Source organism: Pristis pectinata, chromosome 6, assembly GCF_009764475.1.
Source record: "Pristis pectinata isolate sPriPec2 chromosome 6, sPriPec2.1.pri, whole genome shotgun sequence".
NCBI lineage: Eukaryota > Metazoa > Chordata > Chondrichthyes > Rhinopristiformes > Pristidae > Pristis > Pristis pectinata.
Genome location: NC_067410.1, coordinates 26,932,278 through 26,952,503, shown reverse-complemented (window position 1 = coordinate 26,952,503; position 20,226 = coordinate 26,932,278). Strand labels below are relative to the sequence as shown.

The window sequence follows — 20,226 nt, the reverse complement described above, 5'->3', positions numbered from 1 at the left end:
CGACGATTGCGGGCTGCCCCCAGAACACTCTACGCAAAAGATGCATTTCACTGTGTGTTTCGATGTACATGTGACTAATAATGATATCTATTATGATATTCTATTAGCATCCTTGCATTGGTTTCTGTCAACATGCCAAACATATTGAGTTGTTTGCTTCTAGTACCAGTAGGGCTGGATAGAATACAATCCTAGATATGGCCAAGGTGCAGAATTTCTTGTCCTGTTTATAATGCCAACTTTAGCTAATGTATAAAGGACCAGAAAAAATTTAATATCCAAAGACCATGAATTTAGGAAACCTGATATTGTGTTACATGATGCAAACGCGAATCAAAATATGTCAGCTTAACTGGATGACATTTAGCTTCTATCAAATGAGTCTGTTTGCATTATTATGTGAAGACTCTTAAATTTTCTGTTAATTTGTTTTGGAAGAATTCTGAGTTTTGGGCTTTGTTTAAGGAAGCTTGAGTTACATCATTACATACTAATAAAGTCCTGAGGGCATTCCAAAATCTATTTATGTGACCATTTAAAATATGATTTGAGTTGATGAGTTTGTAGATTAGGTATCTCTGTGAGGTAGGTTTTATGCAAGGGCCAGTACTTAGAAGTCTTAACAAAAAAATCTCCATGGAGTTGCACCAATGTGTTGAAATTGATTTCCTTTTATTATTCAATGCATAAACAATTTCACTTTGCTGCCATATTTAAAAATAGACACCTTAACACCTTTGTTGCAGTAGCAGATAAAGATAATTCATTGGGACACATTGATGCACATTTGTATTAATATAACCCAGCTTGGGATTTTTCCTTTACTTATTTCCTTCTGACATTTGGCTCACCAAGTGCATGCTGGCCCTCAGAGTAATTGCATTTCCCCACTCATTTCCTTGTATCCTATTTGTTCTTCTCCTGATCATCAACAGCACCACCACCCCTCCCAATTTTCTGGGTGGCAACCTACACCAGAGATAGAGTAAAATAACCAATTGGTAGTTATAGAAAGCAAAACAAAATTGGAGATGATAGATGGAGGGAATAGGTGGGGAAGCCATTCAATGTATTGATTATATTGATTCTAGGAGATGGCATAATCACTGTGTATGCTTGATGTAAGAAGAAAAACTACTGGCAGCATTTATGGAAAGAGAAACTGAGTTAAAATTTCAGACTATTGAGCTGGAAACCTTTTTGGTGCCCCAACAATGCTCCCCCTTCAACCAACAAAGGATTTTATGTTGTGGGACTCCTCGCTATTTCAAAACTTGTTGCAGTGCATAACAAAAACAGTTGGTTGCAAAATATTTTGGGTTCTTCCAATGAGATAATTACATGCTTTATAATTTTATTTAAAACTTGCATTACCCACAGGAAGTGAGGTACATTATGAAAAGATGGAAAATAATTTTTCTTTGTTAAAAGCAATAATGTTCTTTTGTTGGATTTGATGTTGTGAAATGACATAATTTCCTATATACACCAAATCTTAATTAATGACATCTTGCTGAAGAGCTATGCCCTTTGTTTTTTAGGGCCCTCAAGATATGAAGGTGCTGTTGATTGCATTGATTATATTGCCCAGCTGAGAAGCATCTTAATGTATAGGATGTGGGATGTTTAACATGGGAATATTAATTATTCATGTTATTTTAAACCACAGCAAACAGTGGATTTCATTCTTTTTGTAATCCTTGAAATCGGAGTTATTAGACTCTCTTTACCTAAGCACCTGTTATGCATGTGTTCTTGCAGTAATTTTCTGATCCTAATTGCAATTATTACCAATGCGGGCAACCTAATTACTGTTTTGTATCTGGTGCTTTCAATGCAATGGGCACAAGAATTACAGTAAATATTTCCAAAGGGATCTTGAACGTGTTTTCTTTAAAGTACTGCAATTGTACCACTTCACAGACAAATCAAAACAGCTGAAATTCTGACAAAATTTCGAAATGGATATCTGAAATTCAAATAGCATAAAATGAAATAAAACTGAGGCTATAGTGATTTATACTAATAAAGACTATTTTGCAGTTCGGGTAGGATATTGACTTACGAAAAGAAAACGGAGCGTTGTATTTAGCAGTTTCTTGAGAATGTGGGACAGAAGTTAGCCAACATTTAGAGCTTTTGTTAATGATACTGATTTAATTGTACTTGGTTTGTATTCATTTACAAGGACATGAAAACTAGCATGCATTTGCCTTTGTGACTCTAATCCTGATTGGATCAGTACACATTGGACTCATTATGGTGGAATTAGTTTAGGCTTGAGACTTGCACCCCTTTGCTAAATTTACCATATATAGAAGGAGATATTTATCAAAACCGATGAAAATTCTTAGGAGGCTTAACGGGCTAAATGCTGAGAGGATGTTTCCTTTCATGGAGAGGTCAGAGTTTCAGAATAAATTGGAACCCATCTGAGACTGACATGAGGAAGAATTTAAATTCTGAATACTTTGCCTGATTAAGCTGTGGAAACTGAATTCCTGAAAGTATTCAATGGCTGACAAAGGTAGGTTTTTAATCATTAAGGGAATTAGGAGTTGGGAGCATAGGATAGCAAATGAACGTATAACATTATCGCCCCTTGGCCCAAAATACCTGTGCTGACCATGATGTCAGTCCAAACTAATCCCATCTGCCTGTTCATGGTCTATATCCTCCATTTCCTGCCAGTTGATGTGTCGGTCTAAATACCTCTCAAATATTGCTGTCATATCTGCTTCAATCACTTTCCCTGGCAGTGCATTGCAGGCACTTGCCATACTGCGTGTTGTGGGGGGGGGGGGAGGGGGGTGGTGCGCGGGGAATATCCTCTTAAATCTCCTGTTAATTTTTCCCCTCTCACCTTAAAGCTTTGTGCTCTTGTATTTGACATTTCCACTGGGTAAAAGACTCTATCTCCCCTGTCTATACCCCTCATAATTTTATGTAGTTCCATTAGGTTGCCCCTCAGCCTCCGACCCTCCAGAGAAAACAATCCAAGTTTATTCAATCTCTCTTTATAGTCTCTCTCATTCAGGCAACATCAAGGTGAACCTCTTGCACCCTCTCCAAAGCCTCCACATCCTTCCTGTAATGCGGTAATCAGAACTGCATAGAATACTCCAAATGTGGCCTAGCCAAAGTTTTATACAGCTGCAACATGATTTCCTGACTTTCATAATCAGCACCCTGACCGATAAAGGCAAGTATGCCATATGCATTCTTTACCACCTTATCTATTTGTTGGAATTGGATCTGGTTTATTATTGTCACTTGTACTGAGGTACAGTGAAAAACTTGTTTTGCATACTGTCACAGTACATTGACGTTGTACAAGGTAAAACAATACAATGCAGATTAAAGTGTCACAGCTACAGAGAAAATGCAGTGCAGGTAGACAATAAGGTGCAAGGTCATAACGAGGTTGATTGTGAGGTCTAGAGTCCATTTTATCATACTAGGGAACTGTTCAATGGTATTATAACAGTGGGATAGAAGCTGTCCTTGAGCCTGGTGCTGCGTACTTTCAGGCTTTTGTATCTTCTGCCTGATGGACAGAATTGGAGAGAGAATGTCTGGGGTGGGTGGGGTCTTTGATTATGCTGGCTGTGTTAACCTGATTTTGAAGTTCCCCTTCTGTCTGTTGGAAGATCACACAGTGCCACAGTTTACTTCAAACGTGTTTATTTAGCAATATATTGCTAGGGAGAAATCTCCTTATTTATCGTGGAGCCTGCAGCGGAGTTCTCCGAGGTACAGAGGGGGCAGACAGTAATTTATACAAACATTGTCATGCATACTTTAACGAGTCAGGCGCCGGAGTTCTTGGTTGAGCAGGAAACGGACAAAGGGCTACTGCAGATGGACAAAGAGCAGCCTCACACCCCAGGTTCAGCTAATCGTTTTGCAATCGGGTGAGACAAAGGCAGGTATCACCTTCATTGTTTGAGACAGCCTTCCTGTTTCCCGTTAAGATTGACCATCATCTCCATAGTCAAACATAATGAGAATCCAGTTAAATTCCAGACACAGCAATTACCACACAGCACCCAGCCCAGGAAAGCAGTGGTGTGGCTGTTCTGGCCTGAAGGACACTTTTTAAATCAGTATTTCGAGCAGCCATAATTCTCATCCGTCTTAAGATATGAATAGAATTATAGTTTGTTAATCCTACACCACCTCATTCCCCCCTTTTATCATATCATGATCACCTAGAGGGGTGCTTAGAACAGGGTCGAGATTTTATTAATGAGGACCTTGCACCAAGTATTCAAGCAGGTCAGCTGCTTTACTGAGGCAGCGAGAAGTATGGACAGAGTCCATGGAGGGCAGGTTGGTTTCCATGATGTGCTGAGCTGTGTCCACAACTCTCTGCAGTTTCTTGCGGTCATGCACAGAGCAGTTGCTGTACCAAGCCATGATGCATCCAGACTGGATGCTTTCTCTGGCGCATTGATAAAAATTGGTCAGTGTCAAAGGGGACATGCCAAATTTCTTTAGCCTCCTGAGGAAGCAGAGGCGCTAGTTAGCTTTCTTGGCGTCAACGTGGTTAGACCAAGACAGGCTATTGGTGATGTTCACCCCTAGGAACTTGAAGCTCTCAACCCTCTTGACCTCAGCACGTTGATGTAGACAGAAGCATGTGCACTGCCCCTCCTTCCTGAAACGGGAGCATGTGCACCACCGCCCCCCCTCCTACCACCCTTTTCCTGCAGTCAATGACCAGCTCTTTTGTTTTGCTGGCACTGACACCATGTCACTAAAGCTCTCTATCTCCTTCCTGTACTCCGACTCATCTGTATTTGAGATACGGCCCACTATGGTGGTATCATCTCTAAACTTGCAGATGATTAGGGGGCTGAGGACACAGCCTTGTGGGGCACCCGTGTTGAGAATAATTGTGTCAGAGGTGTTGCTGCCTCTCCTTACTGATTACCGTCTGTTGAAGTCAAAGATCCAGTTGCAAAGGAAGGTGTTAGGTCCCAGGTCTCAGAGGTTAGTGATGAGTTTCCTTGGAGTTATAGTATTGAAGGTGGAGCTGTATTCAATAAACAATAGTCTAATATTGGTGTCTTTACTGTCCAGGTGCTCCAGAGATGAGTGTTGGGGTAGGGAGATGGCATCCGCCTATGATGCCACTAATGGGAGCTATGAATGCACCCCAAAATCCTTCTGTACATCAATGCTTCTAAGGGTCCTGCCATTTATTGTATGAATTTCTCTTGCATTTGACATCCCAAAGTGCAATACGTCATACTTAATCAGGATTAAATTCCATTTGCCATTTCCCTGCCCACGTTTCCAACTGGTCCATATGCTGATGAATCCTTTGACAACCTTTCTCACTATCCACATTGGTCAGTTCACAGACAACAGAAAAATTGGCAATCAGCCCAACTACATTTTCATATATCACAAGCAACAGAGGTCCCAGCATTGATTTTTGCGGAACACTGCTGGTCAGAATAACACTCCTCCACCACTACCCTCTGTCTTCTATGGCCAAGCCAATTTTGAACCCTGTTCAAAATTGTCTCCAAGGATCCCATGTGCTTTAGTCTTCTGGATCAGCCTACCGTGAGGGACCTAGTCAAAAGCTTTACTAAAATATACGTACACAACATCCACTGCCCTGCCCTCATCAATTATTTTCGTCACTCTCCTTCACTCCAAAAACATTTCATGACCCCATTTTGCACTCCTGATTCCTTGTTTAAGTTCTCTCCTGCTTCCTTTATATTCTTCAAATGCCCTGTCTGATTTTAGCTTCCTAAATCTTATATACTTTTCCCTTTTTGACTAAACCTACAACACCTCTTGTCATCCAAGGCTCCTGAACCTTGCCAACCATGTCTTTCTTCCTCACAGGAACACTTTGGTCTTGAATTCTGACCAGCTGGCCTTTCAACGACTGCCACATGTCGAATGTGGTCTTACCCAATAACAGCTGCTTTCAACCTACTACTCCTAGCTCCTGCCTAATACTGTTTTAATTAGCCTTTCCCCAATTCAGCACTTCCCCTGAGGTCCAGTCGTCTTATCCACAACTATCTGAAAACTTGTGGAGTTATGATCACCGTTTCCAAAATATCCTGCTCCTGAAACCAGAATCACCTGGCCAGGCTCATTTCCCAATATAAGGTCTAGTATGGCCCCTTCCCTGGTTGGATTATCGAAATACTGTGTCTAGAAACCCTTCTGGATGCACCTAACTAATTCTGCCCCATCTAAACCTCTGGCACTATGGGAGTCCCAGTCAATATTGGGGAAATTAAAGTCACCCTCTGCAACTACCCTGTTGCTTTTACATCTTTACTTTTAAAATCGAAGTAAATTTATTGAAGACAAACTTTTCTCTGAATATCAAAAACATTTAAAATCTCTTAAGTTGCAGCTGCAAAGCTGCATGTGGTGATTTACAATTGGAGTTTTAAATGCTTTACACCAGTTTGATGGACCCTCCATATTCAGACCAGTCAAATACAGGTGTAGGGGGTCTGAAGGAGCAATTCTGAGTGAAGGGACTGGCCCAGCAAGATCTGGCTTATTCGCTGGCATCAATTATCCAGATGAGTGATTTATGTTTTTGGGTATCATTCTTGACAAATTGCATCACTAGTCTCAACCAGTACTCCATCTACTTCATTCCATCAGTAGGTACTTATCCCTTTAATTCACATGGTACACCTCACCTTCAATCACTTCTCTTTATTATGTGCCTTCAGCCCATAACTTGCAGCTGACGCGCCATGCCAGTTACTTCACCCAAACCTATGTCAGGGTGCCTTTACTTACCATGCTGCTGGTGGTCATTTTGTCCATGTATACAAACTAAGACTTAGGAAAGCTGTTACCACAGAAGTATAATGTAGATGTAGTCAACAGTAGAACTTGTGGCCTGGCCTATCAAGGAACCGTCAAAATTCTCTACCCTGTTTGTGGCAGAAATCACTTGCCTGGTTCTTCACACTATTAGTTTAGGAGAGGTTGCTGACGCTGGTTTATTTATCCTTCCACTGGATTTGGAAAATTTTGCAGAGAGAGTGTTGGTGGCATTTTTCTAGTGCTTTGAGTTGCCTGCTGTAGGTGATCCAAGTTTCAAAAGACATAGGAGAGCATGAGCTTTGTGCCAGGTTTTATCCTCAAATATTAATTTCTACAGTCAGGCAAAGGCTGTGGTGACACACTGAAGCTGGTGGTGAATTTTATCATTGCCTTACTGTCTGCAGAAGTTAATCTCAATTTTGTTTGTGTCATGATGGCATTGAAGCCATGATCTTAACCAAAAGGTCCACAACCGAGCAAATATCATTAACGCTGGTAGCAAACAATGCTGCACTTCACTTCTATGAGCTTCCAGCTGGAATAGAACTGAACTACAGGGCTAAAGGGAAACTATTCAAGCTAAAATGCTTACACTCCAGAACTGAGGTCCCCCTAACCTTGGTAGTCAGCTGCAGTATGCAGCCAACACTTGCATTTGCACACATCCAGAGGCAGTGCTCCAAATTGATTATTGATTTGTTCATGGAAACATATGAGAGGATTAGCCTTACTCTCGACATCCAGAAGACCAAGGACCTCTGGCAATAAAGTTTCATGGTGAGACACTGGGAAATGTGGACCGATTCCCATATGTTGAGAGCCATTACTCGGTGAAGGCAGAATTCAAATCTCCAACAATTATATTACTAATGCAAACCATTTTAATTTATTTAAATTTTTCTTGATTTCTTTCCCTTTGTTTCTGTGATTTGGTGATTTCTAATGTATTCTCAAAGCAGTAACATATCTCTTTAGTATTTCTTAAATGAATCAGAACATCACCTTTATTAAAAGGAATGTAGGTCTGAAATAAAAGGTGACACTTTACTCCATTCAGAAGCACATATAGTGCTTCAAGTTTGATGCTTTAATTTACTTAATGGAAAATGCCTTCCTTCAGCACAATCTGCAGTGAAACTAGTAGAAATAAACATTGACAAAAGATGCACACATGCTGAGTTCCAAATAAGTCACATTAAAATAGTTATAAACTTCCCCATGAAGTAAGTTAAGATTTGCTTCATTGTGCCATATTTGTTTACAATTGAAAGCATTTGTTATATGGGTAATTGGATTTGGTTAAGTGAAGTTGTTTTGTGTAATAATGATCAGCACAAAACCTTTTTGGAAACAAATTCTTTTCGAGGTCTCCAACACAGAGAAGGATTTCTCGGTCAGTGACTTCGGCTAAAAATACTTCCTTTAGGAAACTCCAGGAAATGCTGTTTGAATCATATTGTATCTCTATGGGTTATAGTCTTTTGATCAATGTTTGTCAATATATAACATTAAGTGTCTGCGTGGCGCTGTAGTTATAAGCTGAAAAATATTCTTGCCAATTTCTTTTCTGCGTTTGAAAACTGCTGTTGTGGCTGTTCATCCCCAATTAAGCTAAGTAAACAACAGCTGAATGGCTTGCAAGGCTATTTGAAAGGGCATTGAATCAAGGAATCAAAAAGCAAAATTTTGCAGATGCTAGAAATCTGAAATAAAAACTGCAAACAAGTAAATACTCAGCAGGTTAGGCAGCATCTGTAGTGAAAGAAACAGTTGATGCATTAGGCCAATGACCTTTGATCAGAACTGAGAAAACAGGTCAAATGTGTTCAAGTTGCAAGAAAATGGGAGAACAATGAAAATATCATGGTAGGGTCAACACCAAGGATGTTTATTAATTCACTATTCCATTCCCACTGATGAAGTCTTTAGCTTTTTCTGTTGCAATATAGCCCAGAGTAAGCTCAAGGAAAAGAATTTCATCTGGACACATTACAGCCTTCTGGATTTGATATTAAACTCAACTGGTTCAGATAAACAACCTCCCTGTTTGTGAATTGGCCAGTTCTGGTGCTGGGTCATCAACCTATAAAGTTGTCTGTATTTTTCTCCATATTTCCTGTCTGGTTTACTGGCTATTTACAGCATTCTCTGTGTTTGTTTCAGTTTTCCAGCAGTATTTTGCTTCTATAGTGTGCATCTTAGCATTCCCTTTTGTTTTTCTTTTCCTGTTTTCTGCCCCTCTTCCTCTTTCATTCATCTCCTATTGAAGTATCCCCCAGTAGATTACTTGTGATAAGCAAGACTGTACCAATCTCCCTTTAGAGGCACTACCATCCTTTGTGTTATTCATCTTCCCTTCCTTTTAATGATAATCTCATAGTTGTTAACGTCATTGTCTCTGAGCATTTGTATTTCATTGATTGTTATCCATGGTAAAAATAAGTAATTTTTGTGTTTATTTTTGTCTTTCATTTTAGTTGGCCTTATCCAGCGATTCCTTGTATTACAGCTCTGTGTGCCTGTGGGACAAGATTTCTCTACAGAATTGCTGTAAGGATGAACATTGCTATATGTTATATGTGTTAGACAGTTAATAAATTTTACTACAAATAGTATTCATTAATTGTAAGTGGTATCTCCTGCAAGAATGACTTAGGCTGGCTTCAAGTAATTAAGCTAATTTAATTGTTAGTTTTCAACAACTGGTATATTGTGCACTGTCATGGGAATTGAAAGCACAAAACATCTGTTATTGCAGTTACTTTCTTAATTACAATAGTTCAGAATGTTTATGTGAATAAAGAACTGTTGCCCATGCATGAATTAGAGACAAACAGCATATAAAGTCTATTCTCATTGTAGTAAAACTGATAAATTGTGAAATACTTAACATGTTTATATTCAGTGAATAGGTGGGAAGATTTTGTTCTTGATAACTTGCTTAGATTTCCTCTGAATGGCATTAATGGATTACATGAAAGAAGAAAAAAAATATTTAGAATGTAGAATAGAAGCAATGAGTAAATACTAATGGCTGTTTTTCTTTTGTGGTAGGTGGTGCAACTATGGCTGATTTACTTTGGTACAATATTCAGTCTTCATAAAATACCTGGATTGGGCTTTTTGGATTAGGCATGAGGAATGTAATGTTAATAATAATTTTCTGGTACTATAAATGTAAAACGTCTGACACCTCCACCATCAAATAAACACCAATCACATGGATATCACATGAGAAAGAATAATTTGCAGGACATTGGGGAACAGAGCAGGGGAATTGGAACTGATGAGACAGGAGCCAGCATAGTGTCAATAAACAGACTAACTCTTCTATTATCTTCTCCTCTCCTCCCCTTTCAGCAATTCAAAGGGTCAATTCTCTTTTTGATGCTCTTGTTCACTTCTCACTGCATCTTTCCTTGCAACAGCAGAGATGCAACATCTGTCCCTTCAACTCTTCCCTTCCTACCACACAGACCAGGCCTCCCCAGGTTAATTTTTCAGTTAAAGCAGTGCTTTACTTCTATTTTTTTGATTTGTTATTCTGTATTTGCTGCTCACAGTATGGTGGTATCTACACTGGGGAGAATGAACACTTACTGTGTGAAAGCTTTGTGGGCCACCACTATTTGGGCCACAAATATAATCTAATTTCTTGTCAATTTAATTCTATGCTCCTCTCCCATTCTGTCCTTTGCCTCCTGCAATGTTTCAATGAAATTCAGTTTAAGTTGAGCAGCAGTATCTCATCTTTGAATAGGCACATTACAGCCTGACAACATAATCAGTACTTCCTGTTTTCTATTTCTGATTTTAAGCATTCACTTTCTCTTAATTTCAGGTAATAATTCTCCTCCTATTTACACCACCTCCAGGCTGCCCTTCTATTCCCTTGTGTAGCATTTCCACCTTTTTACACCATCGTCCTTTTTGTTATTTAGTATCTCCTACTACCCACTCTATCACAAACATTTCCTTTTAATTCTGTTTCTATCTCCAAGGATACTGACTGCATGACCTCCTGAACATTTCTACAATTAGCAATTTTCTAGTACCACCAAATGTGTTTGCAGTGCTTCTCTGTTACAGAGTAGAGCCTTAATCTGAAGTTTTGAACAGGCTAGATACAAAACAAAGAGCGTTAAAGTAAAACCTTCAAGTTTTATTATGATTATTGTGATTAAGGATATAGAGTGCATTTTTTTGCAAGGAAAGAAATACTAAAAATTAAGTTATAAATGGATCAGTAGAATAGAGAAAGGGCAGAAAGTATAATGGAGTGAAAAGGAAATTCATTCTGATTCTTCCTATATCTTCACTTGCCTACTGGCAATAAGTTTTCATTAACTTATTGTTTTGTTTACCATCAATGTTTTAAGGAACAGTATCTGCATGCTTCCTTGGGTTTGGGCCTGGAAATTCAGTTGTAAAATGCTGTACTTTTTCCCTGTGTAACCTTTTCTGAATCATAATATGTCACTTGAAAAATTTGATTGGGCGATTTGTGCATACATCAGTGACACTTGATACTGTCATTCCTGCGCTCCACTCCATTTGGAGCATTGGACCATGCTGGGTAATCCCAGGATAACGTGGCCGCCTTATCACTGTATCAAACTGGGAGGGTTACATAGTAAAATGCATGCCTACGTCTTTCCTTTATCACCCATCCTCTACTGTCCACCCCACTCTACCTCCCTGTGAACGTCCATTGAGTCAGCTTGGTACCACCTGATCTCTAGCCCGCTCTGCAACCCTCTAATCTGCAGTTTCTGCCAGATGCTGTAAATTCCTCCCACTTGATATCAGTCCCATTCTTACCTCATTCTTCCAAGCTTCCACCCCACTTCTCCAGCACACTGCTGACCTCTTCCAGAAATCCCCTGCTGTCTGACAGTTTTGCTGAATTTTCCCTTAGCTAGGTTTCCTGGTAATATTTCCATTTATTTAATTTACTTATTGGGCTAGAGGCTTGATGCTGATGTATGTACCAACCATAGATTTCTGTGGATCGATCATTGTCAACTTGCTGGTTGGTGCTATCTTGATGTAAAGTGTTGAGGCATTGCTCAACCCATTGTCAAGTGTGTGGCTGAAAACAATGTCTTCCCAAGAAATAGCTGAAAAAAAATCTTTGACAGCTGAAAAAGCCATGCTCCAAATTTCTTCACAAGCTGTCAGTGCTGAAAACAACTGCACTCAAAAATTGTTCAACATGATTACATAATTATCAGAAAAGTAGTGTTGAAAAATTTGAACAAATAATTCAAATCACAATAACAAATTTTTAACAATAAAATGATTAAAGAAAATTCAAGGCTTATTAAATTACTTACCTTTTATTTAAATCACAGCCACTTCTTTGTTCAAATTTGCTGTTCCTGTGCCAGATGTAACCAATAGCAAATTCCCCTCACTCAACCATAAGGTGATACCAGCAACTTTGACCACTGCATCGGGACTCCCCAAGGAACCCAACATCGGAGCACAGTTGGGAATTTAGCAATCGAGTTCATCAAGCAAATACACAACTTCTGCATTTGCTCAGAAAGTTGGGAGGTAATTGAACTCCTGGCAATTCCCAGCAGGTTCTGCCCCACTAATTAGGCATCCCTCAATTTTCTGCCAGCTTTGTTTTAATTTTTGAAACCTGCTAATTTATAACCAAGTTTGTCCCCTTTGTTTGTCCCCTGACTTTTTGGTTATGCCATTTTAGCTGCTTTCCTTAATTTCCAGATTCTATAGAAGAGGAAGTAATAATAAAAAATAGAGAGGATAAAAACTGATAAGCAGGAAGCACTGGAAAGGTTTGACTTTGTCTAAAGTAAACAAGTCACCTAATCTAAATGGAATGCATCCTTAGTTGTTAAAGGTAGTGGAGATTGCAGAAAGCTTGCCAGTATATATATTAATATTCTGTTGTTACAGGAGAGGTGCCAGAGGACTGAAAAATAACAAATGTGGCAACCTCAAAAGGGTTGTTAGGACATGTATGGCAACCATGGACTGTTTATTTTAAACTTGGTCGTAGAGGACCTTTTGGAATCTATAATCACAAAATAAATAGACTCTCAGAAGTTTGGAATTGAGGAGCATGTTAACTAATGTGATTTGTTTTTGATGAAGCAATAGAAAAGATTGATGGAGGGAATTCAGTCAAAGTCACTTTAATGAATTTTCAGAAGATGCTATTCTTAGTTAGGCAGAGACTCACCTGAAAGGCTAGTTAGTAAAATTGAGCACCAAGGGTCAGGGCAGCACCAATAAGAAATTCACTGAAGGACAGAAACCAGACAGTTGTGGTAAATAGCTGTTTTGCGGACTGGAAGTTAATAGATTGTGATATTCCTCAAGGGTCAACATAGGACCATTTCTTTTCTTGAACTTCCGAGCCTCTTAGTCTTAACAGGTGGTAGTTTTGGGTAAACTGTGTCACATTTCATAAGACCATAATACATAGGAGCAGAATTAGGCTATTTGGCCTATTGAGTTTGCTCTGCCATTCATTCATGGCTGAATTATTTTTCCCTCTCAACCCCATTCTCCTGCCTTCTCCCCGTAACATTTGATACCCTTACTAATCAAGACCCTATCGACCTCTGCTTTAAATATATCCAATGACTTGGCCTCCACAGCTATCTGTGGCAATGACTTCCACAGATTCACCACCCTCTGGCTAAAGAAATTTCTCCTCATCTGTGTTCTGAAGGGACATCCTTTCATTCCGAGGCTGTGCTCCCTGGTCCTAGTCTCTCCCACTACTGGAAGTATCCTTTCCATGTCCACTCCATTGAGGCCTTTCAATACTCGCTAGGTTTCAATGAGATCCCTCCTCATCCTTCTAAACTCCAGCGAGTACAGTCCCAGAACCACCAAATGCTCCTTGTACGTTAACCCTTTCATCTCTGGGATCATTCTCGTAAACCTCCTCTGGACCCTCTCCAATGCCAGCACATTCTTCCTTAGATATGTGACCCAAAGCTGCTCACAATACTCCAAATGTGGTCTGACCAATACCTTATAAAGCCTCAGCATTACATCCTTGCTTTTATGTTATAGTTTCATGGCTTGTAATGCACTACAGCACTAGAAATGTCACTGATGCGAAGATCATTAGTTGAGATGGATACGCTAATTTGGGAGTATTATGGGCTTCAAGAGGTGATTGATTGCATTCATCTTTCAGGTTTCTCTTGTGACCCACATATTTGTAATATTAGATCTCTATGTAAGTCTAAGGGCTATCTCTACCTGAGTGTTCAATAGTTTTGCAGCCCTGGGAAGGAATTTCTTATGATCTATGCCATATCATAGAGAGCTTGAATGACTCATACTTAGACAATCTACATAAGTCCACCATATTCCAGCTGTTGTACTGCATAGAAGGCTGAATTTTGAGGGACAAAGAACTATCTCCGCTGTCATTGTAATAATGCTCTGGCCAGAGCACCTGAGTATTATTATAATGACAGCTACAGGACGACAAGGAACCATTGGGGAAAATCAAGAAGAGATACCAATATATGAACTGCTCCAGAGGTGCCCTGCAATACCTTCCAGAGAAGGTGGGATACTTTGCTGTTGTCTGCTACATAGCCCACAACATCACTGTCAGGAAGGCTTAGCCATTACCTGCAGCCTTCCAAGAGGTGGACAGTCAGGCAGATGAAGATGATGCCAGCAGATGGCCACATAGGGAAGCCTTCACTGAATGACTTTATCAGGTGGCGTTGTCATTTTAAGAGATTCTCATGAGCCCACTCCAGCAGTTAGGGAAAAGCTGCTCATAACAGCAAACTCTTTACAATAAAGGATTAGCCATTTCTAAGATGGCTACAGTATAGTAAAAATTGCACTGGTGAAAGCACCATTTTCTTAGCTGAGATCTCTGCATTAAGCAGCCAATCTGTTCTGATGGCACTCATTTTATGGCATAGTAATAAGACAAATTAATCAGTAGCATTGACCATATGTTGGCTTCACATTGTGCCTAGAAGAATCATTAAGTGCAATCATTAAGAATCCTTAGACACAGCACAGATTATTAAAATTTCAACACCAGCACATGGACTCCTCTCTTCTGTACTCTCTATTGCTGCCATATCCTTCCTGTGGTGTGGCAACCAGAACCACACACAGTAGTTCAAATATGATAAATATAAATGGCGTTATCTCTGGCATCATACTGATTTGACAATCTCTGTTAGTTACCCTGTCAAAGGAGGTTGGTTGGGAACAATTATCCAGAAAAGACTTGCATTACGTGGAGCCCACAAACAAAATCGCACCTCTCGTATAACCCAAATTAATTGTGGGGGAAAAAAACCTCTAACCAATCTGTTCACAATCAGTGCTGACATAGCCATGAAAGAGCACTATCCACAGAGTAGCCCAGTACAACACAAGAGTTACTTAATTGTTAAACCATTGTAGGATGTCTTCCCTGACCTAAGCAATTATTTGTGGAATGATAAACAGGAGTTAACTGTAACCAATTCATAACTGAGCCTATAATTCTGTGCTACCAGACAAGTCTGACTTCAGAGATGCTGTTCATCTGCTTCAAGAGGCCACTCTGGAAATTCATTTGTTATGCAGACAACAAAGATGCTTGAATAGAATATCCAAATAACCGAAGATAGTTTTCCCAATACAGATGGTTAATGCAACATGGTGCTCCTCAAGGTCTGAGCACTGTTCTTTTCATCAGCAGAATGTATTCTTCTCTATTCCTCCATGGCGTGATCATTTATGTGTGACTTTTTGATGAGAGCTGACATTATGGAAACTGTCTTACAAGTGCCAGCAAAATTGGAGTAAAAGCTGCTAATCATGTATCACTTCAGACACCCATGGTTGTGGATAATTTTATGAAAAAGCATGTATTTCACAAAGTGCCTGAAGAGGTTGAAAGGAACAAGAAAAGAGCATCTGAACACAATGACAGGTGTTATTAGTATTCAAATGGAGGAATGTGCTTCAGATAGGTGATGTCAGTGAGCAATGTCAAAGCAATCTACCAAGATGTATTGGTGTCATTCACAAGTAATTTTAAAATGCAGAAGCAATTTATATATTTTAAAAATAATTAATCAGACATCGGGAAAGGCTTTATCAGTACCTAACATGTGGCTTCAAATATCCCAGGCTTCAGACAATGTTAATAAAAATATTGTCTAAAGCCAGGAATTTAAAAAAAAGCTGCTGAAATTACTCCGAGGAAATATTTTTTTTGAATGTACATGGAGTTATTTAGTTTGTGGACTTTGATACCACTTGCATTAAGTCAATGGAGTGAATCTTCCCCAGCCGTAAGTGGTTAGAAAGAAGACTGCTGGCATTCAGCCATTCCAACAGAAACCCTGGATCCATGCAGATCCACTATTAGCCTGAAAGTTACTGATTGACCTGCGGCATTACGTCTATTTTTAAATGCCAGTGCTGAGTAGTTTTGCTAGGATTCTCCACTACGTGCTGAGGAATTGGATTTCCTAACCTATTGCCAGGTCAGACCTGGCATGTGATTGGCAACCCCATTCATTCCAATGATGGTTTCCAGCTTGTCATTTGGAAAGCACAGAGTAAGGTAAGTAATTTTTGTTTTTAGTTATTTAACATTAGATGTGTTTTTAATTATTTAAATGTGTCTAGTTAATATTTCATATTTTATATTGAGAATTTTAGAGAGGAGTTTCATGGTTCACCAAACTGTATAATTCTTTTGAACAGATGTGGCTTGACCTGCTGGGTAGTTGCAGCATTTTCTGTTTTTATTTTAGTTTTTCAGGACCTGCAGTTTTTGATTTTCATTTCCTTGACGTTTTCAAGGTTCAGCAGTTTGACATTCAGCTTCCATATCTCCCTGCCAGCTTCTGGTATTCCCTTAGGTAAAAACCAGCAGGAGGTAATGATCAGAGAAGAACACTAGTGTTACATCATTGGATCTGTCCATGAATATTTGGGATCAGAGAGGAATTCTATCTGGGACCAGACTGACTCATCTGGCCTTGATCAGGTTTATTGCTGCTGTGCTGAAAACTTTGCACTACCTAACATCTTTTACTGTTTCAACCAGAATAGTAGAGATGGCTTCTAGTTTGCAGCTGAAAGGTTTAGCAGAATTGGAATGAATCAATGGTATCTTTGAAGTAACTGCTCGGACTGACTGACTGGCTAAGGCATTACCAACAGCAGTGGAAGTTGCTGAAGTATGTCTGGCTTTTCATATACTTCAGAGTAGATGCACATTGATGATCCAGAGTGAAACATATATGTTTGCTATGTCTGCTACTAGGAGTCAGCTTCCAACCACCTCTAACTTCAGTGTTGATGAAGTTGCCTCCCTAAAGCAGAATAACAAAGTTACAGAAGCAGCAATTTTTGCCTCCTGACCAGATTGATTGATTGCTTTTTGGACGACTATTGCAATTCTGTTGATAGTGTCTGAGGTGCGGAAAGCCGTACTCCTGCAAATAATGAGAGGCCAGCCTTGACCTTGGCGAGGTATCCCATAGTCGCAACACAAAACCTTACCACTGCACATGTTGATGGATACAATTTAAGGTCCAAGTCACAACCCAGCAGGTTTTTGTCTGAGTCATTTTCTCTCTCTTTCCCTTTCACTGTACTGTTATTTTTGTCTGTGCTAATGGTGTCCTTGCATGATTTCCTCATTGATAAGAAGTAGCTTCTATTATTTGATTGGTACATTTACAATTTTGTGCCATTATCTTCGAGTTGGGGTGGCGCACTGCTGCAGAAAGTAGAGCTGTTACCTCACAGTGCTAGAGACCTGGCTTCAGTTCTGATATTTGGGTGCTGCCTGTGTGGTGTTTCCATGTTCCCCTTGTGACCACAGGGGTTTCCTCTGGGTGCTCAGTTTCCTCCCAAAGATATGTGGATTAGTAGGTGAATGGACCAATGTAGATTGTCCCTAGTTTGTAGGTGAGTGGCAGAATCTGGTGATAATTGATGAGAATTTGAAGAGAATAAAAAAAATGGGATTAATGTATGATTAGTGTAAAGTAGTGTTGATGGTTGGCATGGAAGTCAAAATCAAAGTTGAGTTTATTGTCATATGCATAAGTACATGTATGCACAGGTGCAATGAAAAACTTGCAGCAACATCACAAGCACATAGCATCAGATACAGAACATTCACAAGAAAAACATAAATTAAACATACATTATACAAGAAAGAAAGAATGACTCGGTGGGCCTGTCTTCATGTTATGTGTCTCTGTGACTCTATTTTGCTTTTAGTTGATATTTTTGATCTCTTTTTACCACCAGCCTATCTCCTGTTAGTACCTCCATTGTTTCCTTTTCCATTGAATTTTTCACTGGGGGTAGGAGAGTAGGGGCTTACAGATGGAGCAAAGTAGTTTACTGTGCCCAGACTTCCTTTTTGTTTGGCATGCTGTCTGTGAGAAGAGGGGAACATTTTCCTTAATGATAGTGTTGCCAGATTCTTCTCTTGCCCTTGCATAGCTGAAAGAGCATTTGGGGCAGGCATTAGGAGTGCCCTGCCTCCCCACATCAGTTGCATAATTTGCTCGCTTGCAGTCCATGGGTCTGGTGGCATCCCTGTCTGCAACTTCTACAGATGATTACAGTTCATTGGTTTCAGATTCCAGATGTGCTGCGGCACTTACTGGGTTGCTCTGCATGGACCATGAAGCCACAACCCCCTCTGATTATAGTAGGAAAGTAGGTGAATGATGCTTCCCTTTCCATCCACTTTAAGTATTAGCTTGATTCCTTATTTGCTGGTCCAGATTCCTAAGTTTTTGTTAATTTTGATACATTTTCCTGCTCTCTTGATGTATCCGGCAAGAGACATCAAAAGTTCTACAACTGGGGTTATATATGCATACTATCCGAGTTGGTCTCTTTATGTTGGGAGAGTGCACAAAGCCTTTGCTTTCTGAGGCAATAATGGCACCTTACCACCCCTCCACCCCCCCCCCCCCCCCACCCTGCATCTTTTCTCTGAAACTTCATGAATCCAACAGTATTTCTGAAGTTCACATCAATTTATCCATTATATGAGATATTGCAGAAAGATGATGTCTCTGGATTTGAATCACAGCATTCAAATTGTGTTTTCTTGATGCAGATCATTCAGCCCATTTTGCTTTCATCCATGTTCCTTGCTATCAGAGAAACAAAAGACTGCAGATGCTGGAACCTAGATGAAAAACACCATGATGCTGGAGGAACTCAGCAGGCCAGGCAACATCCATGGAGAAAAGCGGGACCCTTCGGGTCAGGACCCTTCTTCAGGACTGAAGATAGGAAAAGGGGAAGCCCAATATATAGGAGGCAAAAGCAGAGCAGTGATATGTGGACAAAAGAGGGGAGGTGGGGTGGGCACAAGGTGGTGATAGGTAGATGCAGGTAAGAGATAGTGATAGGCAGGTGCAGAGGTGGAGAGAGCAGATCCATCAGGGAATAGGTCAAAGGTAAGGAGAGAAAGGGAAAAAGGGGGGTAGAAAAAAAGAGAGAGGCTAGGAAAAGGAAGAAGAGAAGCATGGTGTGTGGGGGGGGGTGGCTTGCTATCGCTCTGACAGTATCGTGAATACCATGGCTGCCGTAAGTGTTGTGAAAGAGTGAGTACTGCATTGGAGAAAGTCCCCTCTGTATCAGCAAATAAATCCAATCCATGGCCTGGGATAACAGGAAGCCACACTAACTTCTATTTATGAAAGGGTTGAGTTCCCAGAGAATGTATTGATAGTGTGGAGGATAGTCTTAGGATACAGGGTGATATTGATGTGTTGGCAAAATGGGCTGAGAAATGGCAGATGGAGTTAATCCAGATAAGTTTGGGGTTGTACTTAATGGGAGTATTGATGAGGTTGGGGCATTCACCTTGAATGGTAGGGTCCGAGGAATTATTGCGGAACAGATAAACCTTGGTATACAAGTCCAAAGATCCTTGAAGGTGGCAGCATTGGTAGATAGCCGAATTCCCTGATTGGTAGGTGTGTCATTGCTGATGAACTCCAAAAGGACATGTGTTATTTGTACTGTAGATAGTAAGCCTTGAAGACAGCAACAGGACCCTAGTCCTTGGGTTATAACTGTGATGTGTAAAACTGGTACCCAGATATTGTCCTCAATATTAATTGGATGTTCAGGGGTATTGTTAACAATGAGATACTATAAGAAGATGCTATTGTCCACATTATTCTTTGCATAAATTGTTTGCTGAAGGAGATGAGACATATTGTAAAGAGAAACTGTAATAGAATCTTGGAAAAGCAAAACTGTCATCCAGACATTTTAGTTAGATCTCATCACACCACTGGAGGAATGGCCTTTGAATATCTCTTTGGAGCCCTCAGATTCTCTGCATGGTAGAATAAGAGAGACTTCTTACAATCATCCTTGACATTG

The 20,226-nt window shown here is 40.0% G+C and overlaps 1 protein-coding gene across 1 annotated transcript in view; it reads left to right on the top strand.

Moving 5' to 3' along the window:
* The window catches only part of cfap20dc (CFAP20 domain containing), a 263,203-nt gene that overhangs the window by 48,745 nt on the left and 194,232 nt on the right, over window positions 1-20,226 (top strand). The window contains exon 4 of the mRNA XM_052017624.1: window positions 9,303-9,375. Within this exon, the coding sequence (XP_051873584.1) occupies window positions 9,303-9,375 (73 nt within the window). The remainder of the gene's footprint in view (window positions 1-9,302; window positions 9,376-20,226) is intronic.